General features: G+C 40.6%; 1 protein-coding gene across 1 annotated transcript in view; it reads right to left on the reverse strand.

Annotated features, from left to right (window-relative positions):
• pcxb (pyruvate carboxylase b) overlaps positions 1–27506 on the reverse strand; it is a 267351-nt gene that overhangs the window by 131273 nt on the left and 108572 nt on the right. Inside the window, 1 exon segment of the mRNA XM_063900646.1 lies at positions 4563–4745. Coding sequence (XP_063756716.1) covers positions 4563–4745 — 183 coding nt within the window.

The raw sequence follows: 27506 nt of genomic DNA on the forward strand, positions 1-27506 counted from the left end.
TTATCATATCATACGGCCGATATGCCAAAATCAAGACTTCAAAAAGAAATTCAACAAACTAATGTGATGTCAGCTAACCCTTTATACTTATTTTCTACTATTTACAATCCGAAGGACTGTATTTAGTTTAGAGGACATGTTGTCTCCCTTCGGTCATCTTTTTCTGCTGAATGACTTTAGTTTGCCTTCCTACGGTGGCTGCGAGGGGAGAAGAAAAAGAAAAACGAAATCTGTCAATATGTTTTGCAAGATCTTGCAAAATGTTCTAGCCTATCATGCGCCCAGTGAGAGCCATAGTAAAGGCTTTTTTTACTTTTGTTTTCTTCAGAGTGCTGTTAACAATGATAGAGCATCGATTATAATTTAAGGTAGACATAAGCAGACATCAAACTGTGGATGTCAGTTAAAATGGCATTTGCTGCTGGCAGATTTGATCAGAATGCTAATTAATTAATACAACCACGAGAACTCTCAGGCTGATTGGTGGATGTTTCCAGCAGACTAATTTTACACTTTGGCTTTTGTATTTTTTGAAATAATGGGCAGACAATACATGATTATACACCACACTTACTCTTTAAATGTCAAACATGACTCTTACTGCAGTTGCAAAGACATTTCTTCAGCATTCACTTCAGAGGGGTCAGTTAAGGTAGGCAGGTACAAATGTATCCTTGAAGCACACAGGTTTTCGTTCAGTGGTTTTGAGGAATTCATATTACCCTGAGTTTTTTTTTTTGTTATTTTAATATTCAAACTGTCTCCTAAACTGAACCTGCATGTGCATTCTGCCAAAAACCCATGAACAGCATATGTGTAGGGGCTTTTCTGGGCCACACCCTTTCTTGTTGTTTTATGTTACACACTCTCCATCTTAATTGCCCTTTTACAGTTTTCCCCCCCACTCCCTGACCCATCTATTCTCACCTTCCTGCCAGATATCCCTTCCATCACCCCCCCTTGTCTCTCTGTTTGCAGCTGGTTGTGTGACATTTCACTGCTGAACACACACACGGTTCATCCTTTTGTGCCAACACACGCTCAAATGAGTGAACATATACAAACACATTCAGAAGTCAGGGATAGAGACGGTTCTCTGAAATGCCAAACATAATTCCACACAGAGTAGCATGTTTTCAGTAGTAACTTGTGGTTTTCCCTGGAAATTAAAGGTTATACAGTACCATACTTAACGTTCGGAGGGTCAGTGGTGACTGTAGGTACCACAGAACTCAAAAAAATGACCTGACAAGCCTTGCATTCAGATTTCATGTAGCCAATTTAGTTTCACCACGAGACAGAAAAAAACCCTTCGGGGTTTAGAGGATGTCAGCCCTCTGTGTCATATCTCTGTGAGCAGACCAAAGCATTTAATAGCCTTAGATTGGTTGCCAACAATGTTGCTATGGTGGAATGTCACCAGTGAGAGTTATCTCCAAGGCCAGCGCTCAGAACACAGTTACACCACAATTCTTCCTCTAGACATTTTCATTGGTCACTTTTGCACATATGGGCGAGTCCTTTTTGACTTTATTTAACCGTGTGTGCCGATTTATACATATCAGATTAAAAATGAATTAGTCCCTAGGCTAGACAAAAGTGTAGGACTTGGGGAGTGACTCACTGGATGATGAAGGGTGCTCACGTCATATGAAAATACACTTCAGCATAATGTATTTTTAGAGCTGCAAAAAAACTAAATATCCCCAGTAGTGGAACAAATTCATTATTCATGTTACTAGTATGTAATCCAGGATCTCAGGAACAAGACTCAGTCTGGTTCTCATGTATGACAGCTTTCTATCTTATGAGCAAGTAAACTTAAAACAACCTGGTTTCACAAGTTGTGCTGTCCTTTTTTTTTTCAAGCTGGAAACAAATGAATTCATAGAATAATCTAAAAGTGAGGAGGTTTGAAGGAAGAAAGTGTATCTACCAGCCGTGGTCGCATCTTAAATGGGGAATGGCGCTCAACTATTCCTTGCAAAGACGAGACAGCAGGATAGTTTTGTACACTTCAGTAAATAAAACTAAAAGACATCAGGAGTTGAATATTTTAACTCTCCATAATAAACCCAAGCTCCACTCTAAACAACTGGCAGATTTGTTGGTGTCAGGATAACATAAAAAGCAGTTGGGTTTTCTCTCATCTCAAGTCTTTTAAAAGAGCTGTCATGATCTCAGTCCGCCACCAGCAGTATTCAGGGAAACATGTTTAATTCAAGAGCTTGTAACAGCCGTCCTCTATTCTTTGCCTCACTGTCGGTGTCAGTGTGGTACAAAGTTATGTACTGGCTCGCTGGTGCAGAATAGAAAAATACTTTTTTGCAAATTAAATATAATCCTATGCACCATGGTAGCTCAAAGATCGTCAAAAAAAAATCTTGAACGACAAATTAAAGTTGAGAACATTGATGTCACATGCAATTTCACCTCATCATGACTAACTCAAAACAGAGTGAGGAACAATATGAACTAAGCTGATAGACTTTTCAGTTCCCTTTATTCGAGGGGACCTCATTTTATCTTACTACAGGTAGGAAACCAGCAACGCAAGACAATATGAACCATTAATGAACCAAAAATATGTACGTAAAGCCTTCATGGAAGAGGACACTTATTGTTTCATAGTTTGTAGTCAAGACCACCTTAACAGAGACCAAGTCATGACCAAGACCGGAGTGTACCAAGACAAGACTTTAAGAGGTCGAGACCAAGTCAAGTCCAAGAACAAGGCGGTGTGAGACCGAATCAAGACCGGAACCAGACTAGTGTGAATCCATCACTACATTACACAGTATTTACACACTGCCACGTGTATTTTCTTGAGTATTTGTGGGCATTTGAAATTGTTGTGGTTTGTGTAGCCAAATTTAATTATCGTTGATTATCCCGACATCTTCACTTCAAGATCATTTGAGTGAGTGTGAACAGGATGAGGAGATGTGAGGGGGTAGCATATAAGTCCGTTAAGTCACATTATTGGTTGCATTTGAAACAGTGAGTTTCACATCAAATCACATTCCCAGGCACAGCCGTGAGTCTTGAGCAGTTTGGACATTAAGTCTCGAGACCTAGACAAGACCACGTACGAATGCAGTCGATTCCAAGACAAGACTGGTCTTGAGTACTACACCACTATTGTTTCACGTACTGATTAGTGCCTGGTCAAAGCAGAACATAAATTATCTGTTACTGATCTATTTAATCATTATACAAATACACTGCTGACATCCATTCTCTGTTCATTGACACTCTTGTTGCACAACAGAGGCAGGCATCCCGTTCCGGACATAAACAAGTATCATTGCTCTTTTGCTGGCACTGGCTAATGACTAGAATGTGTTTATAGTCATGTAGCTACTACAGAAATGTGAGATTTATAAAGAATGCTTCACTTAGCGACTCTCTTTGTCTTCCCAGACCTGTTCACCTTGATATTTCACTCACTTGCATCCACCTGAAATTCATTTCATAAAAAGTTGTATTGGTTAATCCAGTCAAAGATCTATCCAGTTTTATTCATAGCACCTTTCACATTAAGCTGTGAGGCATAAAAAGGCACATGTTGTGAAAAAAAAAAGCTGCATGTGTTACCTGACAATCAATTGGATGGCAAACTGTTTATTTTTAATAGAGGGTGGAAAATTGAAATGATAATGTTCAAATGACTTGTTATGGATTGGAAGGAATCTGAATGTTAAACACAGGAGACCCACAGACTGTCTATTATTTGCTTCTTTTTGATCCAACTCAATTATTAACTGGGTTATCTTTATTGGGCAAACAGAGAGCAAATTATCATTGCTGATGAAACATCGTGCTCCACAACATTATCAGGTTTATAGAGTGTTTGCAAACTAATATAAGTGGCATAAATCAAGACTTTTTCTAGAGTATTCCGAAGGTGAGAGAGGTGTGAATTGGTTCATGGTATAACTAGCTTATATAACTTATACATGAACAGCCAATGCAGATCATTATTTTTAATCCCCGCCGCCTACAGTCTGTTAGCACTGGTTTCTGCTGACGCCACTAAATGTGTTAACAAGCGTTTGCACCTGCTGATTAAACTATAGTTCTGTTCCTGCAGGGATGTATTCAGCACAAGTCTTGCTTTTAGTCGGAAAATGCAGACATCAAGAACATACTGAGCATGAGTCAAGAGATGAAAGGAGGATCTGAGAAGGCTGGAGCACCACTTCACAGTGACTTGTTGTTCTCTGCAGCTGCTTCACACAAACAAACCTTATAAAGATGTCCTTCTCTCATACAGTTTTCCCTGCGTCATACCATTAACAATGCTCGACTGTCTTCAATAGTTTGTGATGGGCTCTCATTAAATCCATTCACAGCAGATAAACAGACAAACCGTCTTAGCAGTCATTATAGCTTTCATGTCAATCATTTTGAGACCATTTTCAAGGTTGATAAAACAGCACTGACATTATCCACCAAGTTTTTCCACGATCTGAACCATTTTCTCACCACGCAGAAACACAACAATGACTTTAAAAGCTGCACACAAAGCGGCATCAAACACACATGGCTGAGTGTCCTACCTTGACCCCTCGCACTCTGAACTCGGCCAGGGCTCGACTCATCTTGGAGGCTGCAGTCTGCAGGTCCTTCCCGCTGGCGATGACTTTTACCAAGAGGGAGTCGTAGTGGGGGGAAATGACAGCTCCCTGGAACGCCGAGGCACTGTCCAGGCGGATGCCCATGCCTTCACCGCTTCGGAAAACCTGGCAGGAAGAGAGCAGAGGAGGGGAAAGTGAATAAATATGACAAAAAAAGCTCATGTTGCTGTGGTCCTGCCTGACGCCCAAATTATTATTTTCAGCGCCACCTGGAAAACTGTTGACATCCTCAATGATATACCTTTTTTTAATATCCGTTCAAATGATCATTCACATTTAAATTGTCTATGTGTTATTATTATCTTTTTTAAAAAGGCAATTATGCTTTTTGGGTTTTCCCTTTCCTGTAATGTGTTATATAGGTTTTTGTGCATGTTATTGGTCTCGATACACAACACTCAGGCTTCTCTCTGCTAGTGCTCCAACACATTGCACGTGAAAAGCTAAAAGCAACAGAGCTGGCCAGCTAACTAATCAGAGCAGACCAGGCTCTGGTTTCAGGCAGAGGGTGAAAAGAGGTGTATGAGAAAAATAAAGAGCTTTTTTGAACATTAAAGCATCACAGTGGACGCACAATATACAAATATTAACTTGAAAATGTGCATACAAGAGCCATTTAAGGTGTCGTATACTGTACGCTCAAGAAAAATGTGTATAATTTGTGACACTTGGCTACATAAATAAAAATGTGATTGAATGAGCGATTGTGATATATTACAAAAATCACATAAAATATGAACCGCAAAACAAAATAGATACAAAAACACTTTATTATAGTTAACTGCCTGAAGAGAAAGTCTGCAAAATACAATGAATCCTTGTTCATCAACTCAGAGAGAATATAAATATAATACAGTATCCCTTTTGATTTAATTAAAGGGGTTTTCTGCTGCAGCAGGCATGCAAATACACTAGCATCATTTTGTCAATTTAAGATTCAGTGTTTTCGTTTGGGTTATTATGGGCTCACCCTGCATGGTCCCGTACTTTAGCAATTTTTTCAGGTATTTTTGGGAGAATATACCAATTATTTATTATTACCTGCAACCAGGGTTGGGTGTAACGCGTTACAAAAGTAACGGAGTACAGTAATGTATAGCTTTTTGCTGTAACGCAGTAATATAACGCATTACTTCTGAAATGTGGGTAATATAATACAATTAACAAGTTACAACTCTCAGTAATGCAGTTGCAACACATTTTAACCCAACATGATGTGGTGTTTTGTTTTTAAGAAATCACAAACCTCGCAAGACATTCGACAGCAGAGGAACAATTGTGCAGGTAGAATACTAACTCAGTAAGCCTGTTTACTATTGGTTAAGAGGGCTGCAGAAACAGATTGACGATTGAGAGCTGCTTACTCGCAATGGATAGCTGCAGGCTCACAATGCAGAGCTGCAGGCTCAGATAAAGGAAAAGAAAAAGACACGAGTGTGCGCAGGCCGAAGCAACAGAAGGTAACTTTCTCTCAGTCTGCTGGTTGAACCCTGAGATATTCAGAGACTCGTGGCAGAGTGTTGAAGATCTGCAGCCTCTGTCCTCTGTGGAATTGCTGGCTAACAAGCGTTAACACACCAATGACAAGGTGAGCTAACGTTGCCATAGAGACTCGTTCATGTACAGCAGGTCACAGGGCCGTGCAGAGGCTCCACTAACATGTTAATAATGATAAACAGTGACGTTATGTTACCGGTATCAAATATTATTCAGCCCACTTAAACGGAGCATGCGTTTCATTTCAGCATACTGCCATAGATAGCTTTAATTAATGAGCTGCAATAAACTACATGTTAGCATTTAAAGACTTACTGTTGCAGTTATTTTGGTGAAAGTAACTCAAAGTAACGAAAAAGTAGTATAGAGACAGTAATAATGTAATGTAACTTTTTACTTTAAAAACACAGTAATAAGTAATATGTACTGTATTACCTTTTGGTAGTAACTTGCCCATCACTGCCTGCAACTGCTCTTCTTCTGCAATACGCTTTATTTAAAGGATACAAGCCTGAGCTAACTAGAGGGTATAATGCATGCACCCATTGATTGAGCAGCCAATGATGCATGATGTCTGTTTGGATTGCAGCCCTGGACCTGTGTCACAAGTTTCTCACAATTGTCTATCCTTCTTCTCTAAATGCCAGACACCTACAGCATAAATACTGTGTTGTTAATACTTCCAATTATGCAAGAGAGTCAAATGGTTTTCTTCACTCTGGTCAGCTCAATATGTCAGAACAGAGGCTGTTTCATTCCTCACTTTAATATATCAACACACTTCAAAGAATTTGTTAATGGCTTGTAAGTGGAGTGTAATGTGAAAGACGCGGGAATGTAAAGCATCTCTGGTGGTAGCTTGAGCGGAAATTAACCCGCACTTGGAAGACAACGGCAGACGGACATGAAAGAAGAGCAAAATAAACGGAGATGAGAGGCGAGGGAAAACAAGCATGAGATGAGTGAGCGGCGGAAAAGGCTGCAGTGCCCCAGAGCACTTGGCAGGAGAGGAGGAGAGGAGATGTGAGGAGGAGTGAGGACTGTCCAACACCGCAACATATGGAGCCCCTCGAGGCCTGGAAGAGGAAGATGAGTAGATATTATAATTATAACAATGTTGTGCCACACTGACGATGTGCTGGTGATATTTTCAGACAATGTGGAGCTTTTATGGCCGACAATATTGTGTTCATCATCCTTATGCCCTTTACAAGACACCGTTGTATTGAGAGTGCTGGCTGCGTGTGTTCTTTATTGCAATTGTGTGTGTCTCAAATTATAAATAAAAACAATTCCCTCAGTAATGCATGTTAGTATGAAGACAAATGGCCTACAGTATAGCAGCACAATGCTTGGACAACCTATAAAAACGTTTCTGTACAACCATGTAATACATCAATGCTGCAGTATGTGTCTTATAAATATAAATATGCTAATACAGGAGGCAAAATAATCATACAATGAACATGAAATGTAGCAAGGAAGCATCAAATTCACCCATCAATATACCTTGACATCAAGCTGAATGCCAAATCACTACTACGAATGGACATTAATGTATTTTCCAATTGGGATTAATATTTAAAATGTGTCTTAATCACCGAGGAGGAGTTGAAAGGGACTCCACATATAAAGCTGTAAGTGAATGAGATGCTGGAGCAGAGGAAATTGCCACGACTATTCCTGCCCACGCACACGGCTTCTACCTGAGCACTGTGCTGTTTCAAGGCTCAAAGCCCCAATTTCCAGGCTGCGATTTTAATAAAGTCCGGCACTCCCCTTTGATTTTAAAGGCCCGAGGCCGGTCATCAGCAATTCAAGTGTCACCGAAATAGATTCCGATGTTCCACACTAGCACTCTCTGGCGTGCATGTGAATAACTCTGTAAGATGCTTTGCATGGTTGTTTTAAATTCCGAGAGTAGTTAAGGTGCATCAGAAGGATACGATTAGAATAGAAAACCTTTAAAAAGATGTGCAATTATTAAGACGGATTCAACAGCTGTGCTTACACAAAGGGCTTGAAGACACAATCATGTTTTAAAAAATGACAGAACATTTTATGTGGGCAGAGTTGTTCAAAATAGGTGCTGATGGGGCACCACTTTCAGAATAATGAAATGTGTGTGGAATAACCACTGTGAAAATAATGATTTCCCTCAAATAGATCAATTCTGCCTTATAGAATTGTGTATTTTGTAAATGAAGGCTTTAAGAAATGTGGAAAGTAAGTTACAACAGGAATGGAAAAATAAGCGCAATGTTTATTTATAACTTCTCCTTTCTGGGAGTATTTTGTAGACTTGGATTTATGATGGCCACATTTCTTGTTGTTTTTCAGCCATATTTTTCACCAACTCTGTTTCCACAGAAGACTTGAGGCGGTTGCCAACAGTCCCAAATGCCCCAGGGAAAACCTACACTCTGTTTACTTTGCCTCTCTTTTCACTAAATGTACTGTGAACAAACCATGTTTTACAATTGTTCTCTGCCTCCAGATAACGCCGCAAGCCAAACAGACAACAACACTGAGGGACTGTCTGACGGCTGCCCATGGTTTCTTTGTCCATTTCTGCATTTTATATCTAAACGCTACATGGCTCACACTGAAAGTGGTGCTGCGCTATTAGCTAGAGACTTATTCTCCCTATGTATCCACTTAGATCAACTGAGCATCAAGCAACAATATTTCAGCTGAATAATCACACCGTTTAGGCGTTTGGCTAACACTTTTATCCAGAACAAAGTGATAAAAAGGGGAATGCGGAGGATCAGTGAGTGGCTCCGAGGCACTTCTGTTGCTTGACACCCCGGCTTTTGTTGCTGACTTGCAGTTGCAGTGAAATGTTTGAACTCGTCGTCAGGGCCACCCAGCAGTCTTTCAGTCAGTTTCTCATCTGGGATGCTGCTAGAAGTTTGGGCCCCCTGGTAGCTTCGCCAACGCCAAAAGCCCCATTGTGCAAAGCGTAATTTGTTCACCTAAATAGGCTCTATATTACAGTGCACCATTTTTCTGTTGCATCACACACTCTTAAGCATGATAATTATACTAAATACACCCACAACCTTCTATAAGCCTGAGGTAACATTGTAGACTCTCATTGAACTGGAGCCAGACAAAGGAACAAGATAAAGTGCATACATTTGCATATATATACATACTTTTAAAATGAATTGGACAGCAATGAAGCGAGTTCATGTGCACACACGGAACATATTTTGCCCTGAAATATTGTCCAATATTATTCTAAATCCAATTCCTTACTGTAAACAATCCTGTCCTGCTTGTGTCAGGAGACTAATCAAACATGAAGCAAGACAGATGTTAGCTGTAACACTTTACTGCACAGACGTATATATGGGATGTGCAGCCGACTGTAAACTAGCAACTAGCGCCGCCTCGGTTATTGGAGCCACTCAGATGGATATGGTTTTGCAGGGAAATAAAAACACTGATTTTATTCCAGAGGGTTTTCAGTGTGCCCTGCATGGCCTTCGAGTTAAATGAATCGCACGTGACGGTGTGAGAGGATTTCCAAAAAGAACATCCTCAAAACAGTTTTCTGTTCATTATTTATGTGTGGAATCATTTCCATATTTACTTTTCTCTACTATGTGCTAATGAGGGGTAATGCACTTTTATGCTGTGCCTCTGTGCATTGTGAATATAAAGCGTTTTAATTTTGGCCTTGGGGCATATAGATAGAAGAGATGAATGGTGCCACAACAACAGCCCGCGGAGACGAGGAAGTCCCTTTATCTCACACGCACACAACTGGGACTCAAACCAATACAGTTTTACTAAAAGACCCCGCAGAAACAGAGAGCAGAAACAGAGACAGTAAAGCAGCAGGTGAACGGAAAGCCAAGTAGTGTTTTAATAATTGAAGTCAAGGTGTCGGCTTCTTTCAGCCCAGGGCGCTGTCTTACACGGAAACCCCACTTTCATCTCTTACACCCTCTCCATGTCGTTGTCTCTCTCCGTCTTACATCCCTTTCTCGCACGCTAGCCACAGATAGGCCTGTTAATAATTTAATTTGTGAAGCATTGGAAATGTCTTGCTTAGACCTTAAAGGCATTGATTTCCTTCCCATTGTCCTGCACATTCACCTGATGCGTTGCTCCTTATTTAGAATAATCCACCCCTTTCCTCCTATAGATTCCTGTTTATCAGTCAAAAACAAACAGAAGTAAACAAGCTAACATCACTGGAGGTTTTTCACTGGATTCTCATTGTGGTTGACACACTTTACTCTAGATTTTGTGAAAGTCTCCTTTGTTCCTGCTTGTTATTTATCTGTCACTGTCTCGCTGTGTAAATTCCCTTACCATTCCTCAGTGCTTGAAGTATATCAGACAGAAGGTCAGCGGTGTATTTCTCTGATATGAAAGAACTGCCATGGGTGCGTTACAAATCCTCCCTGCAATTGATATATCTCAATTTTCTAAAAAAGGCTTTTGTTTTCAGCCAAGAAAATCGATTTCTCCATTGATGGATTAATGGGTTTTTAACAACGTCCAACTGGCTTGGTTTCAGAGGCAGCGAGTCATAAAACTTAGTGAGTTTTTGGTGGATAGTGGAATATGGAAAGGAAATTGGCCAACACCATGAAAAGTAAAGTTCCACAGTTCAATTTGACCATACTGAAATGTTTATAAGAAACCCATTTGGATAAAATAAAAAAGTGAGTTAATACATCTGAATATTTATTATTATATAGCAGGTTTGGCAAGAAGATTGGGAGAGACTACATATTTGGAATGTGTGTACATTTGTCACAGTGTCTTTGTTTCAGATCCTTGCTATTTATCATGGAGATAAATATCACACTCACCATTGTTGAATTATATATGAAGGAGAGAAATGGCTCTTTTTAGCCAAAGAGAAGAATTTCATTACACTCCATTTATTCAAAAGGACTCAACTCATGAAAACGCCTCAAAAGCGTTTATTGTTCCGTTTAATCTAATTTAAAAAAGGAAGGATTTCCTCGACATCCATTTATCGCATTGACTCTACATACCAGTTTCTACTGACTATTATATCTCTTTTCAGGACTTTAATTGCCTTTTCTTTACACAGCTGCCTTCTTTGAAAGCACATCCATTCATTTGTTTGGTCTCATACTGACATTTGAAGTTGAAAAGGCTAACACAAAGAAATAACAAAGGATGAGGATGCTGTGTTGGTTTCTCATTGTACATACTCGATCAATTGCTATTAAAAAAATATTAAAAGTGTAGCTAAAAGGTGGAATTAATTATGTTGTTTTTGTATAGCATGGTCTGAAAGACAGATACTGGCTCTTGTTGACCTACATTGTTTCGGTTAATTTAGGATACCTTAGCCATAACTCTTCCTAATATGTTATTATTGTGAACATGTACACAGTTTTTTCAAATGTGTCTCACAAAATACATATCTCAAGCTTAGTTTTTACTAGTTTGGAAACATCCCATTGAAAATATCTTTGGTCCATTGGGACTTGGCTTGGTAATGTCACCGGTTCAAGTCCCCGAAAGACCAACTGCTATACCGAGGTTTCCCTGAGCAAGGCACCGTTCCCTACACTGCTCCCCGGGCGCTGTACATAATAACACTAGGGTCAAATGCAGAATGTAACTATCTCCTCTTTGGGACGATTAAGAGTATATGCTTTCTTCTTCTTCTACTCTGCATCCTGGCTAGATTTAAGCCAAACTAATCAGTAAATGTTAAGAAAACAAATGAGTCACTGATTCGCCCAGGTGTTGCAATATGTTGTAGATATAAAGTGTTTGTGAATGTTCCAGTAGACGCTGCCTGCTTCCTTATTTAAAAACAGTGCCTTGTAGATAGAGGGGGCTTGATTAGGGGGTCTCTGGTGGTTTCCACAAATGGTTGATGCTTAAAACGTTCTTAAAGTAATGTAGCTTGGTAATAGCCCAACTCCTCAGGCTCCTTAAGTGGACCCAATACCAGATTTCACAGTTAACTTGTAACAACACTGAAAACTCTCCAAGAAACTCTCTGTGCCATTAAGCTAATTTTGTCTTATCCCCCAAACTGTCATTCTTACTTTATTTTTCCTCTTTCCTTAGTGTAGTTTATGTATGGAGTTGAAGGAGAACGCACACATGCACTCCAAGCTAATGTATGGAGAGGAAACAGCGAGACGACATGCTCCTCCTGCATGATGCACACAGACAGAAAGTGACAGGAATATCTGAGCTCCAACTGATAGCGTAGCAATTAGAGAGGCAGAGGAGCAGACAGGGAGGAAGAGGCGCAGAGAGGTAAAGAGAGTAATAAAGGGAAAGAGACAGAACAACACACAGAGATGAGGAGAGAAGAGAATATAAGTGCCATGTTAATGTTTGAAGTCGAGCCGTGCCGATGACTGCGGGCAGGGAGAGCGGTTGCGAGGTGAGATGAGAAGTGAGGGAAGGAAGCGAGGCAGGGAGCACGGAGAGAATAAAGTTTGTTTTCCGGTAATTGTTTCAGGCAAGCTCTAAAATGCTATAAAACTACTGACTCTGAATGGACATCATTAAAACTTTATACTGTTGTTTTGAGCCTTTTCATATGGTCTACATGTATAACCGGATAAAAACTGGATGAGGCCAAGATCAAAACTCACCCTCATTTGAACCGTTTGAGTTTCCAAGAAGTCTTTAGGGTTGGAAAGGAACACCAAAGCGAGACAAACCAAAATAAAATCCCACTTTTAATAAGAAATGCACCAATATTGGGCAGATACTGACACAAATATCTGGATCAGGATGTGATAAATGGGGAAAACAATATGCATTATACTGTATACTAGAATATTAATACCCGTTTAGACCCACATGTTGCTTTTTTTTACCAAGATGCTTATGTACGATTTATTATTTGGTTAATACGGTAAATCCAGTAAAATAATATAGGTATTTATTTGTTACATTTTGCTTTAGTCAAGTCTGATGTTGCCTTAGACTTCGAATAAAACTTAAACTTATATGACACAGTATCTATCACATACTCTAAGTAAAGCATCTTTCTACTTTGTCCTTCCATGGCTAAATGCGTAACTGGGTTGACTCCCAAGGAATCTGTTGATGGTTTATTTGAAGCGACTGAAAGATCTGGCCATTTCTAGGATTAAATTACTCATGTCCTTTTGAACAGGGTGTCTTGCTGTCAGTTGACTTGAATGCTTGTCTGAATAATGTAACTGCAACTTGCTGAATTAAAATCTGGCATGGTGAGGACCCGGAACCAGCGTGTTCTCAACGATTTTATTCAGGAAATTGTTTGTCTATTCTTGTTTCAGCTTTTATTTCCGCTCTGCTTTGATGCTCACACTTCTACTCAAACACTATAAATGCTATGCAGACATTTTTCTTCTTCTGGATATTGTGAAAAGCTATGTTGCCTTTTCAGCGATTTTAATGTTTATCCTCATTGTTCCTGACTTGAATTGGAGCATTTTACAGTGTCGCGAGTTGTTGTGAAAGACACTTTTGGACTTTGTTTGCACTTGGACAAAAAAGATGTGTGAAAAGAACCGGAACAAGAACTCATACTGCAGCTGTTGAGAATTCTTTTTGAAGCGGCCCATGCTCACAATTGCCCCATACAATCCTCTTACATCCACAAAGTCCATTGTCTTCAGAGGCTGAGATAAACTGGCTGGATGTCAGTGGTTTAGTCATGCAATATCGCTGGTTTGGCTCATCCAAAGAGACAGGAAAGCTAGCCAAAGGATGCGAAACAACGTTGACTGCCAACTGGTGTCATGTGAAGTGGGAAATGTTTGGTAACGTGGTCAAACAGGACAAGGCCGGGTGAAACGGAAAATCAGAACACCGTTTAATTAAATGTGTAGTATGAGTGTTATAGAGTGGTGCAGGTATGAGTTCTGAAACCCTCAAATGGGTCAGCATATCACCACTTATGGTTCCCTTAAATTTAAAAAGTAGTTTAAGTAGGGTCAAGCTTAAGAAATGTTTATGGCATGAAATAAGGCAATAAAACCCCCACTGAATCGGGTATTGCTAATGAGTGATTAAACGACACGACCAAAGGTCATCAACATTAGCCACCTTTAGCCAAGCGGTGGTGATGGTGTCATGTGACCGTGTGGTAGTTCCTTTATAGGTTAACATTAGCTTTTTACTTCTGGAGATTGCGTTTATGCTTCAAAAACAACAGACTGATGTAAATATTTGGAGATTACCCTGCTGAACAAAACAAGTACCATAAGCCTGTGTTTGCCATATATCTTATTTTCTGCAATATTTCAAAATCCATTATAAAAATCTCATTGTTTTTTGTCGAGGGAACCAGGGAGATGCTAACTTCCAAGTTGGCCTACAAAAATATGTCATATATGTCATCCACCACTATTTGTGTATGTTTTCCTCCGGTCTATTGGTCTAGACAGATTCATTCTACTGTGTGGGATGATAAGGTTGATCTGAATTTTGGATTGCCGTAATCTATACAAAGTGTAAATGTATGTCTGATCTATGCATGTCATTTATGCATGCGTGCCCATGCTTTTCCCTCAGCCCCCCTGAGTGCTTCCTGTAGATCATCGCTCCCTTACTGGATTATTGAAGACACCAAAAGGTCACAAGTGTTACTATTGGCTATCAGCAAGAGGCCCCTCGTACTGATCTGCTTTTATATTGACCATGATTACATTGATTCAGAAACCGATGCCTGTAGTGGATCATTACGGAGACTTCCTTTGACTTCACTATCGCACATAAAGTGCAGATACCGGAGCAGTTTCGCTTGGTTTTAAATCATTACTGAAAGCTCCCCTGTGAGTTATCGTCTGCAGTGTGATGAATTTCTCCAGCCGTCCTGATTGGTCACCAATACGCTGACAGACAGGCATTATTGGTCCCACATTAATTAAAAGTAATTTGCCGTCTTCTCAAACCAGTCGTTCCAAAAGTGAGAACATGAGCCAAGACAAATCCATTTTCATTTACAGAGTTTACTAGTGATATTTTGCTGTAAAAAACAACATCAGTTTTGGAGTGACTTTATAGCCTTTAAAGCTAAATTTGATTGTAGCTTACCCTCTTTTGTTACCTAGGTTTATTTCAAAGGAAGAAAAACCACCATCAGCAAACGAAGATATCTGTAGCTCGACAAAAAGTGGATGTGTGCAGATGATCAAATAAACTTCCTGTCTTCCTTATCTCAGTAATGAAAGAACAGCAAAGTGAAGTCGTGTGATTTCCTAGCCTTTAAGTTACATTTGATTCTCTTTTGCTTTTTTGTTCTATTCCAGGTGTATAAAGAAACAACTTGAGCTTTTCCATCTCAAGAAAACATGGACATATACAGTCAAATACATTCCCCGACCACAGCACTGTTGCCTCGGTTTCGGCCACCTTGCAGGTTTTCCTGACTTTTTATTGTGTGGCTGTGTTCGACATGCGCTTGTCCAGAGCTTGCCTGGCATACACACAGTCGCTCGATTACCTGAATCCAAAATACAACCACTCCACGCCTCTCCCTCTTTTTCAATTTTCCTCCTATACTTTCAATTTCACCTTCATTTCCTGTCTCTGTACAGGCTCTATTTTTCCTCACCTCACAAAACTATTACCTACCTCTCTCTCCGTTTTCTCCAGCTTTGAGTCCCTAAGGCCTCCCTGGCGCGATTTACCCTTTTATTCGTACTTTATGTAAACTCTTTCATTTCTCCTTTGCTTCTTCCTCTGAGTGTTTATTTTCCTTTCTGTCCTCCTTATTCCTCTAATCATTATCCTTTTCTGGCATCTTAGACCAGCAACAGCGCAATAACAGTCCATGGCTCGAAATATGTTTGCATGTGTCCTTCATAACAAAACCATATTCATCATTAAGTACTAACTACTTTGACACTATAAAAGACACACTCACACACAGCGGCTCCCACACAAGCCTTCCTTTCAGTCCTTTTCATCAAAAGGCTCATTTTTTTTTGATACCCGACTAAATAGGCTTCTGCTCCGAATCCTCTCAGCGTGTGTGTAAGTGTGTGTGCTCCAGACGGAGGTATAATGACCCTAATGAGCAATAGAAGATCTCTGCTGCTCTTCGTTTTTTCCTCCTTTTCCTTCTGAATTTCCCATCAATTATCGCCCATTCTGCCTTGCCTCCTCTCCTTCTCTGAACACTCTGTAATTTTCCTCTCTGTTCATCCTCTCCTTGTCTGTCCTCTTATTTCCACTCTTTCCCGTCGTCATCTCATCTCCCCTCCACTTCTGTGTTTTTCTCATATCTTCTCTCCGTTCCTCCTGCCGCTTGAATCCTCTTCTTTCCCTCTCAAATGTCTCTTTTTGTCCTCCCATCATCTCATTACAGTCCCTTCTAATTTCCTTCTCAAACATCAACTCCACTCTCCTCCCCTCCTTCCTTTTCATAATTTTAAAAGAACAGCTTTATGTGCCCAGCTGTTCAAAAAGGGTTAGCCTAAAATGTTCGTGTTGTGTCACAAACACAGACAACATCATACTCTCAGGAAGAAATGGGCGCAGACGCCTGGTAACTGCGCCCACACACAGAATCACACACACACACACCTCGTGCAGTATTAAACATCAGTGCAACCATTAGAGTCAGTGGCAACCAGATGTCCGTGACTGCACTACAAGCTGTTTGGGACTTTGGAGGTGGAATGGACACACATTGATACACAAGCTGTCCAAATTTGGATGAACCTTCAGCCGTGGCACATACAAGATGCTATACTTCTGCTTTAAATACACAAAATCTCCGAGATATGGTTGGACGGACACAAACGAAACCCACTCACAGCCATGCTGACAATATGAACAACGACTTATGTTCCAGATTTCTCCGCCTACACGATTCAGAAGACAACTAGTGATGTCTCAACAGTAAAAATAGAGGCTTAGTACAGCCATGAGAGAACAACCGCAAACATGACAAACCAGCCCGCTTCCAGGAACAGTCTCAATGTTTCATCACCTTGGGGAAACTGCTGAATTTGAGGTTTAAATATAGACAGCTTGTTCAGTGTCCTCATTGAGCTTAAACTGCGTCCTAACTGCTCCTCTATCTGGCTTTTAATATCTTTATAAACTCAGATATTTACAGAGAAACAGATCCAATACAGCCTGTGCGTAAGTGTGCCAGATCATTCAAAAGAAGTGTCTGTTAGCTGAGTGGGTGGCAAAAATAATGACATCTTTTGTCCCTTAACCATTTATTCTTGAAGAGGGGACCGGCATGGCTTTATGGTGGTCATTGATTGTTGGTCATACAGCCCTTTGGTCCAGTAAAATATTTCAGCAGCTATTGATAACGATTGCAATAACAAGTGGTCCCAGTATTCATGCTCCCCAGAAGATGAACCCTACAGAAAATGTGAATCACTTCACATTCCCTTTAGCACCTCGGTGAGACTGGAGTGGTTTTGAGTGAATTGCTTTGCCAACAGAATGCCACAAAAAGTTAGTACAGACTTTCATATTCTGTGAGTAGTGGCACTGCCGCGATGTGCTATAACGCAACCATGTCAAACCAATCTACATTTTTGAAAACTTGTTTACACATTTTGTAGCAAGTTTTCCCAAACTGTGTAACATTTATCTTTTGGAAGTTATTTGGAAAACCTAGCAGTGTGCCTGACGTCTCACTGCTGGTGCAATATTAAAGGAATTTTCCCCCCCGCACCTGGCACTTCTTTCCCTGTGGCGCAGACCTTGGCTATTTCTCCGGCTCGTCTCCGCTCCCTCCCTTCGGGTTCAGCCAAAAGTTCAAACCATCTTTAAACTTTCATCATTGCTGCAGAGTCACTCCCTATCTTCCTCAGTGTGATAACGCCAAACATTTCTTCAGGCTACAACTATTCCTCACCTTATCCCAGAAGAGCTTCCTCTTTAAATTCCACAAACTTTTTCTAAAAAAATGGAATAACGTGTTGCTTCAATGTCTTGTTTAATGAAAACATGGATCCATCGGCCCGGGGTACCAGTATAAGCTAACTGCCTTATTTAATTACCCAACGTGCAATGTAATATTTACATGCAATGCAAAACCTTTTGATGATGATAGAGCTGGAGTGATCCTGGGTTAATTAACAGCCTACACACAACATCCAAGCCTGAAGCCTCCATGATCAATATTCATGTATGAATCCATTCAGGGTCTTTAAATAATGAGTGTGCTACATAGCAAACGATTACTTGCTAACACATTAAAAGGGCTGCTCTTCATAGAAATCACTTCATCTATAAATAACCCATGAATTAATATGTAGGAAACAGACGCTTTAAAAAGTAACCAAACTAATAGAAAGCTATTTTACGAGGTTTAAACATAAAACTGTTAAAAGTTGCTGTTCATTTGAAGCACAGCAGAAAAACTGTTTTAAAAAGCACATGGTTGTTTGTATACAAGTGCAAGGTTAAAGGTCAAAAGGTAGAATAAAAGCAAAGTAAGTCACATTTCTCTAATTGTAAATCCAAACTTCATTGTTTTACCCTAACAGGCCAACTTCTATAACTCCATTAAAGGTTCACATCATTTAGCATTTCATTAACATGACTAAAGTTTTAACAAACTGAGCATAAGGTGAGATGATTCAGTATATATTGTGAGACTGCAAACCTTAATGAAAATGTAATATTCCTGCATTAGTCTTGATATTTTTAGATATGACAAATTTCCTCGACACAATAAGGTGGGGCTGATAGCGATGCATTTTAACAATCACGGGACATCATCATTCATTTAACCATGAACCTTTATGGGACATAGTTAATTTCACCTGACTCAACCCCCTTCTATCGCTTTCCCTGTCTTATACTCAGTTTATCCTGGAGCTTTAACACTCAGAGCAGCGATGACATGTGGTCAGTGAACGCTGCCAGTTTCGGCCTACGGGGATACACTCATGTTGTCGTACGCCCAAGCAGGCAGAAGTAACACCAGAGTGATACAATTAGAGAGGGACTGGAGGGGGGGGGGCAAGAGACGCAGACAGAATGACAGCAGCAGAACAGAGGAAATTACATATGGGGGGGGAGAGAATAACAGCATGTGAGAGTGTGTGTTTTTAGCGTTGTGTCGGTGTTCTGCTGCGGTTCACGTGGAATCACAACACAAGGCAAGCTGACGATTCAACATGGCTGACTGCCAATCATTCCTCTCCGGCCCTTTCCTGCCTTCACTCTCCGTGAATATTTTCCCTCTTCCCTCTCTGTACGTTCCATACAAAACACAGCAGCATCCGTTCCTCACTAAGTAGGTCACTACACCTCCACTGCTCCTTCCCTCCGAGTCTCTCCTCCCTTCTTTCGTTGCACCATCTTTATTCTCACTCCGCGTTTCTGCCAGCCTACCTGATTCGCCTTCTGCTTATTTTACACGTTGCTTATTATAATTCTACTGTTACCTCAGCCAAGGAGGTTATGTTTTCAGTTTGTGAGCAGGATGACAGAAACTACTGCAACTAATTTTCATAAAAGTGTAGCACAGTCCAAGGAAGACGCCATTACATTTGGAAGGGAAACGTTGTAGCGTGGATATACACACTATTTTTCACATATTACTGCAGCTCTACAAATGCCCTTCTAGGTATTTATTTTAGCTTTAAATCTTATAGTAAACTTGTAAGTAAAGCCCAGATTGTGTAGAGCACCTGATATTTCTACACAATATACCAAAAATTGTTTCATGAATATTTGACCCTGGTTGATAATTAGTTCAGCATTCTTGCCTGAAGATTTAAAAACCCATGACCTTGCATCATAAAGACACGAGTCCATTTGGGTAAAATTTGGGTTTTCTATTTTAATTGAAGCTGCTATTACTGTGCAAGAGGAGTACTAATGTACAACATTTAGCTTTTCCCTGGAAATCAATGGAAACATGCTGTTAGGCTTCAGTGTTTTCAGTTGGAAAACTAATCTAACAGGGCTACCTCTCAAATCTAGGCTACCTGCAAATGTGCCTGGTTCAGGTGACATTTTCTCCCCAGTTAAGTGTATGTTATTTTGAAGAGAAATTGCTGTTCCAACATGCAGTTGTGAAATGGTCTTGCAGCATTTTAGGTGACATTGTAGTTGTAGAATATGAATAAAAAAGGCAACAAGGCAATTTAAAATTGCACAAGGTTTGCCTTTACTCCCCAACCCTGATTATTTTATGTTTGTTTGTGTCCCAGTTTCCTCTTTTCACTGTTTATTCAGTCTTTGAAAAACAAGGGCTGTTCAGTCCCTCTTACAGACTGACCCTGTATGTGTCACCTTATCACTTTTCCCCCTTCTCTCCCCTTCCCTCAGAACCCATTCTTTCATAGTTCAACTGTTTTATCGTCAAGCAAAACTGAACTGGCAAAGGCTTGCAAGTCTCAAAGGCCTAAAAACACATGACAGACAGACAGAGAGAAACAGAGGGTGTAAGGGGAATCAGCAAAGAGCACAGGCGCGGTGCAATGGAGTCAAACAGAAATACTGCGAGCTAAAGTAGCAAGAGTTGAGGTAAAAAGAGGTGAGAGCAGAAAGACTCAAAGGAGGAGAGCTGAGTAAAATGCAAGAGGAGTAAGGTAAGGGTTAAATGCAAATCATAAGTAGAAGGGGAAACATAAAAGGGAGGGTAAAAATACGGTTTGACAAGCAAAGGTCTAGATTTTTAAGATGGGGGGAAAAAGAAAAGTGAGTAGCTGTAAGAGAGATATGGGGTAAGTTATGGGTGGGATCGGTGCAGTTTAGGGAAAAATGTTTGTACAAGCCATGTAACTGGTTGCCCTCCCCTTCATTACATCAGGGCACCCGGGGGGGGAATCTGAGCAACTGGGAGGAGCAGAGAGAGAAAGAGAGCAAAGTTCAGAGGCATGGAGCTGCTTCAATCTGCCTCCATCAAGAATTATCTGGAGGTTCAGCATAAATGTAAGCCTCTAGATCTTTTTTGAATAAGACTGCTTAAAGAACCACACTTGGGTTTTACATACAAGGGGTTTAATCATTTCCAGAAATGAAAAGACGATAACAGCATTCTCTGAATAAATGTCTACGACTGAGAAGGAAAAAGATACTGTGATTTATCTTAACATCGACCAGGGCAGCGAATCAGTTTGAGGAAGTTTAATACTGTCTCCTATGGTCTAACAGCAGAAAGCCAAATCAGATGGGGTCAGTGTGAGACTCCCACAGGAAATGGTGAACAATTTTACAAGTTTCTAAAATACACCGAAAAGCCATGCATTGGTCAGCTTTGTCTAAAAAAAAAAAGTAAAGTCTAGGAAAAACCTTGTGCCGTGTAATCTGTAAGAGACTGTGGGAGTATGGCAGGCAGCCAGATGCAAACTGATAGAAGAATGATGAGGTCGGGCTCCATTCAGTCCACATGTGTTACCAGGGAGCAGCCAACCTGTGCAACACATTCATACCGTGCAACATGTGTGATATGATGAGAATGGGAGTGTGGAGATGAAAATAATTGGGGTCCATATGGAACGCAAACCAATCTGGCAGACAAAAGGTGTACGTTTAAGAATGACAATGTGAGACACACTGAACACATTCCACAGACGCACACATAAAGTGATGGGTCGTCAGCGTACAGTATAACAAAAAGATCTCAGTTGCACAAAACTCCACTGAAAATTGACATTTCAACTTTCTGCAATGAACATTTAAATGTCTACTTCTTCTATAGGATGGATATCAAATCCAAACATGACAACAGAGTCATTTTGCAGCTAAAGCACATTTTGAGTTTTATGTTGGTCTTGTAACAGAACCTTGATCGAATTGGGATAAAAAATGTCCATCTTATATAAGTCTTAAACTCAACATTGAAACACATTTAACGTATTTTCATGATATGCATTGATAATGAAATAAACTGTGACAAAAGCACAGGTATCTCGCCGTTCAAGCTTTTTATCCTCAATCTTTTCTTCACCTTTCTCCACTTTTAAACACCTCACTGTCCGCAATTTCTCTACATTGTTCCCGTCTCCCCAGGCACTGCTTCATCGCTCTTATTCCTCTCTCATCTGACTCTTCCCCTCAACGTCTCACATCCGCCTCCTTTTGGTGAGTTCTGACCCACTCTCTGCACTCTGCCTCAACCCTATCGACCGGCAGTTTTCTTTAAATATTTTTCTGTCCAGTTCCTCCTCCTTCTGGCTACTGTAAACATAACTGCTCTACAACTAAACACCCTTCCATCCATCCTCTCTGCTGCAAATAAGGATGTTTCTATCCCCTCTCCACCCCTCTCAAGCATTTAATGCCGAAACATCATAACCACTTGAAATTGGATGACATGCCCCCATACACAAAGGTGCAAACCATTATATTAAGGCCTAAGAACGTTGCAAAATTAATTTTCAATCTGGTTCATTTTGCTTATGACCCCACTGTCTGGCTTCCCCGCTCTCACAAATACCCAACACACTCTACAAAGAGCGGTAAATTAATGAGCTACATTTTTATCAGGGAAACTAATGAATTAGCCAGTGAGGGATAATCGCAAACTGGATATGGATGATGTGACGGATAAGTGCGACGGCCTGGTTATGTGCAGCAATGTCAATGTGCGTGGGCATGAGTCTCTATTTTCTCACAAGGACAAAAGCCTTTTGATCATTATGAAAGAGCCTTGATCTACCACTGCAGTAATGTCCCATGCAGCACACACTATCTTATTTCATTTTTTCCCTCTAATCACATCCACCGCCAGATCCGTCCAGAAGTGCAACTGTGCACATCTGCAGGAACAAATTAGTTTTAATCCTAGATTCATTACCCCCCCCCCCTTTTTCATCTCAATGTTTTTTCCATTTTGTCCTCCTGCTCTGACAATCGTAACATCTTTGTCAACTGAGGATCCTCTTTATTCTGCGGCATCTTGACTTTTAACTGTGGTTGAATTATATATTACACCTATCAATATACATAACTTTTTGTGATGGAAAAACTTGCAGCAATGATGTCTCAAGGTATAACTGTCTGTATTTCTGCCTCCAGGTACGCACTGATGGGCCCAGGCTTCTGCTGAGCACATCAAAGGCCAACTTTACTCTCACATCAAAAATGAGCTTTACTCTGGATGGATCGAGGTCTGATCTCTGTCCAGCCTGTAGTCCAGAACGATCAATTCAATCCAACTTCAGCTTATTTTAAGTGCGCTTTAGGCAGACGACTGTCTTTACACTTTACAAGGTTGAGGTTAGAATAACATTTTAAAAACCGATCACGACGAGGTAAAAAGTCAGTGATTTGGGTTCTTAACCGGTTAAATCAGAAGACATGATTCTTAGTTATAAACCATGTGGGCGGCGTTGTTTCAGTGAGCATAATCATTTTATTATCTCTGGTATTGATCAGATCCAATAATTAGAGGTTGCTGGAGGGCATATTGTACTTTGCAGCGATTCGTTCCAGACCTGGTGGAATATTTCTTATGTATTTTTACAATTTCAGCATTATTTTTGCAGTGTGTGAATAGAATAATTGAACCATGGGGTAAAAGTGTGTGTGGAGAATTTGCTCACCTGAAAGGGTGCTACAGAGTCTATAACACTTAATAAGGTGCTATATAGGTAAGGAAATAAACTCAAATTTAGCTTTGCGAGAGCATAGGGAAGGGATGATTATAGAGCTGGTGATTAATTACTAGCTCATCTCTTTTTGGCGGGGATACTAATATATAGGAGGCGTAAGAAGGTAAGAATTGAATGAAAGATAGATAGTGCCGTGTTGGAGAGGATTATGATATGGAAAGATATTTGACAGAAAGAGCAAAAGACTGTTGTGAAGTCTGGGTTGAGACAGCCTGAGAGAAACGATGATCAATATGATGTTAAAAGGTCTCAAGATCTGAGGTAAACTCTGATAGTTCATACAGGAGTTTGATCTAGGATATGGTTGGAAGTTTGTGTTACATAAGAGCAGAAAAGAGGGCATTTAAAGGATTTAAAATTGTAATAATGTAATGTGGCTTCTGGGATGAAAAGAGAAAATTGGAGAGTTATAGATTAGCGTGTGACTGCCTTTCCCTTTTTGCTGTTCGCACTGCTGATATGGGAGAATTAAGTCCAACCAAAGAGTTTTCTGTGGATAACCAGTTCCAAAAATATTAAAGCCATGTTCAGGGATTAGCATAACAAACTAAACGCTTTAGATCGAATTTGTGAATATTGCATAGGTTAGAAAATATATATTTTCTCTTTTGGATGAAGGTTGGGATGTAGAACACCTTGATTATTAGACAGGGAACCGATTGAATGTCTCAAGAGAGGCCAATGCTTATAAAGTGGACTTGAAGCATCTGGCCAATGAGGTAACATGTACTTTTCTTATTATGGGAAGAAAAGAAAATTCAAAGATAGGTAGGGAAAGCATATATATATAAGCCATATGGGAATTACATTAACATGAAGTAAGTAATCTCATAGTTTCATCTACAGACTGCAGTACACCAGCAGGTACATCTAGACTAGAAATAAGTGTCATTTTTCAGATGTAACTTATTTTTTTAACAATTGCGCTCCAGGTCATCCCTACACATGCGCCCTCGTTATCTTCGCCTCCTGGTCTCTGTTTGGTAAGCAGTGAATTCTGAAGTACCACACGCTGAGCCCCGACACAATTACCTCCCGTTAACTTCTCTAAGACTTTATTTCATCTTTGTTCTATCATCTTCCTTTTAATACACTCCCCACTTCACTTCATGTCAAACAATGAGACGTGCACTGCCCAGGGTACTATTACACTTTGAAACTCATGTGTGGATTAAAGTCCCTTACAGCGCAGTTGTCCTCATTACCCCTACCCCCGTGTACGCAATTCATTATTCATCCACCCCCCTCTCCATCTATTTCCAGGGACTGTAGTAGTTATTGTTGCTATCAGTGTTGCTTTGAAATTCCAAATCTGTTGTTTTTTTAGTCCCTGCCTGGACTTTTATTTTTAAAAGCAGGTTTTATATCAGCTGACTGGCCAAACATTGTAAATAGAGTCTCTCACCCTGGAGCTCACACTCATTATTCGCATGTTATGTAGGGACCCAAAGCAAACACAGCGTGCCTCTGACAACATGGGAGCCAGTCGCTTGAAAACATGCTCTTACATGGGAACGCAATCTGAGGGGATGTTGACTGTCACCCGAGGGGCCGGGCTCATAACACACGCGGCTGTTTGTAATGTGATCTAAAGCGAGCACACACAAACAATGGAGACTGGCGTCAAGTCCATTTGTTCTGTGAGAGCTTCTGGCGAGTGTCAAACAGGGACAAACTTAAATCAGGGCGGACTTACAGAGCATGGCGCCGAGCATTAAGAATCTGACACCTCCAGATGCGCCGTGGAAGGAGCGGCTGTGCTTTCTCGAGCAGCACGCATTGCGTCGAGGTTTCCAATGCCAGGTTCAGAGGCTGGAATTCAATTAAATGGATTCGACTCCAAATATGCTGACCTTTACAATGCATGTGCAATAAGATCGTATTGACAGGGGGGGAAGTTATGGCATCGACTATTTCGGTGCAGAAGAAGGAGAAAAGTTAACTTAGCATTTTCGAAGAGACATGGTACTCTGTCCAGAAATCTCAGGCATGGCAGACGATAGAGGACAGGGAAACCTGATTAGCATATTTTTACAAATTGGTATAATTAACAGTTTAATTTTTCCGCAGAATCCCAATTATCTGCTGTGTAGAAAATGTTACCACTGTCCACCACTGCCATCAAAAAGCCATCAATGTGAATGTACTATAAAGCTTCTGGTCCTTTGGTCTAAATACTATGCAAGAAATATAATTAATTTTATGAAGCACCCAGTGATTAAAAACAAGACCAATGCTTTTCCTTATTACTCAGGGTGGAACACACATTCATCCACAAGATCCAGACGTTAGAGATTCTCTCCAACTGACCTCCCAGAAATCTGGAAAAATCAGCATTATTGCGAAAAAAAAGTACCTGCCCAATTTTCATTACACTTAATAGAAGAGTGTAGCATGGACCACTAAAGAACCCATTACATTCTGGAGCAGATCCCAATGACGGTGTAGATACACACATTATTTTTTACTTTAGCAGAGGACTATCCTCCCAAAGTGCCCCTTTTAGTTTAAACTTGTAAAGGGGGCTCTTATAAGCTAAACGGTAAGTTAAGTAGCTCTTTAATAATGCTTTTTTTTTTGGTGTCCTTTGAAATAAATGGGTATTAAGTTTGGGACCCATTTGAGTCAAGACGACCTAGACACCCCAAGGCTCAGGATTTTTTTAAATATATTCCTTTTATTTGGGACCCAAACTGAGAAAATGTATTCCACGGGACTCCAGGGCTCAGACTGATTAAAACATATTAGTACTACTATGTGGGGCACTGGGCAAAAACAGGCCCTTAATCTGTTTAAAAATGTCCTCCCCCCACAGCTCCCTTCTCCCCGAGCCAAGGCGGCGTTTCTCTGTGCCAACAGGGGAAGACGGCGGCGTGTTGACACGTGCATTAGACATCATGACAAACATTCACTTCCTCCCAGAAGCTCCAGATCATCCTCATTACCATCCTCTCCCCCCCTATCCTCTCTCTGCCAGTGGGGAAAGATAGTGTCACGATTCTGCCACGTGTCTGACATTGTTAGCACTCACACCTCCCTCATCGTCCTTCCACCTGCCAAACTGTTCCTCCTGCATCCATTCCCATCATCCCATCCATCTCCATCACTGTCATTCTCTGTGTGTCGCCCTCCGTTTAAGCGTCTTTAAAGGACAAATCAACACCAATAGAGCCTCTATTGAGGGGTATCCTTGTCAACAGGTTATCATTTTAAGAAAACCATATAAATCAAGCAATTCCAAGAGGATCTGAAGCACTACAGCCTTGCCAGATAGCCTCAATCTCTGTCCTAATTCTCAGCTCTCTTCTATCACTCTTCATTAGGCTTGGTACCACTCATGATATCTTCTGCAAGATCACTCAGCTGTCCTCGTTTTCTGCTCACTCCATCCTCGTTTTCCTCCTTCATCTTCCCCAAGTTGCTCCCAACGCTCCTTTTTCCATTTCATATCCCAGTTGACCAGCGCTCCTGCGCCTCCTCACTGAGGTGATGGAGGTTTTTCGGTCCTCGTTAGTGCTTCTGCTCTCCTTCCCCTGCCAACAGTTAAAACCATCTTTTTTCTCTGGGAAGCATTTTACAGCCCTTGTGAGTTTCCTCCTGTCTGTCCTTGCTGCCATTCCTCTATCCTCCTCTTTTCCTGCTCCCAGCGGTCCCTTTGTGACATTTGTACAAACTTTCCACCCTTGTTTTCATGTTTCTATTCACCCCTAAAATATCTCCACAGGTTCTCTTCTTCCCTCTGCCTTACTTCCTCCCTCGCACCTTGACAAAAATGTTTTTTTTCCTTTTGCGCCACACA

The sequence above is a fragment of the Eleginops maclovinus genome, chromosome 14, assembly GCF_036324505.1.
Source record: "Eleginops maclovinus isolate JMC-PN-2008 ecotype Puerto Natales chromosome 14, JC_Emac_rtc_rv5, whole genome shotgun sequence".
NCBI lineage: Eukaryota > Metazoa > Chordata > Actinopteri > Perciformes > Eleginopidae > Eleginops > Eleginops maclovinus.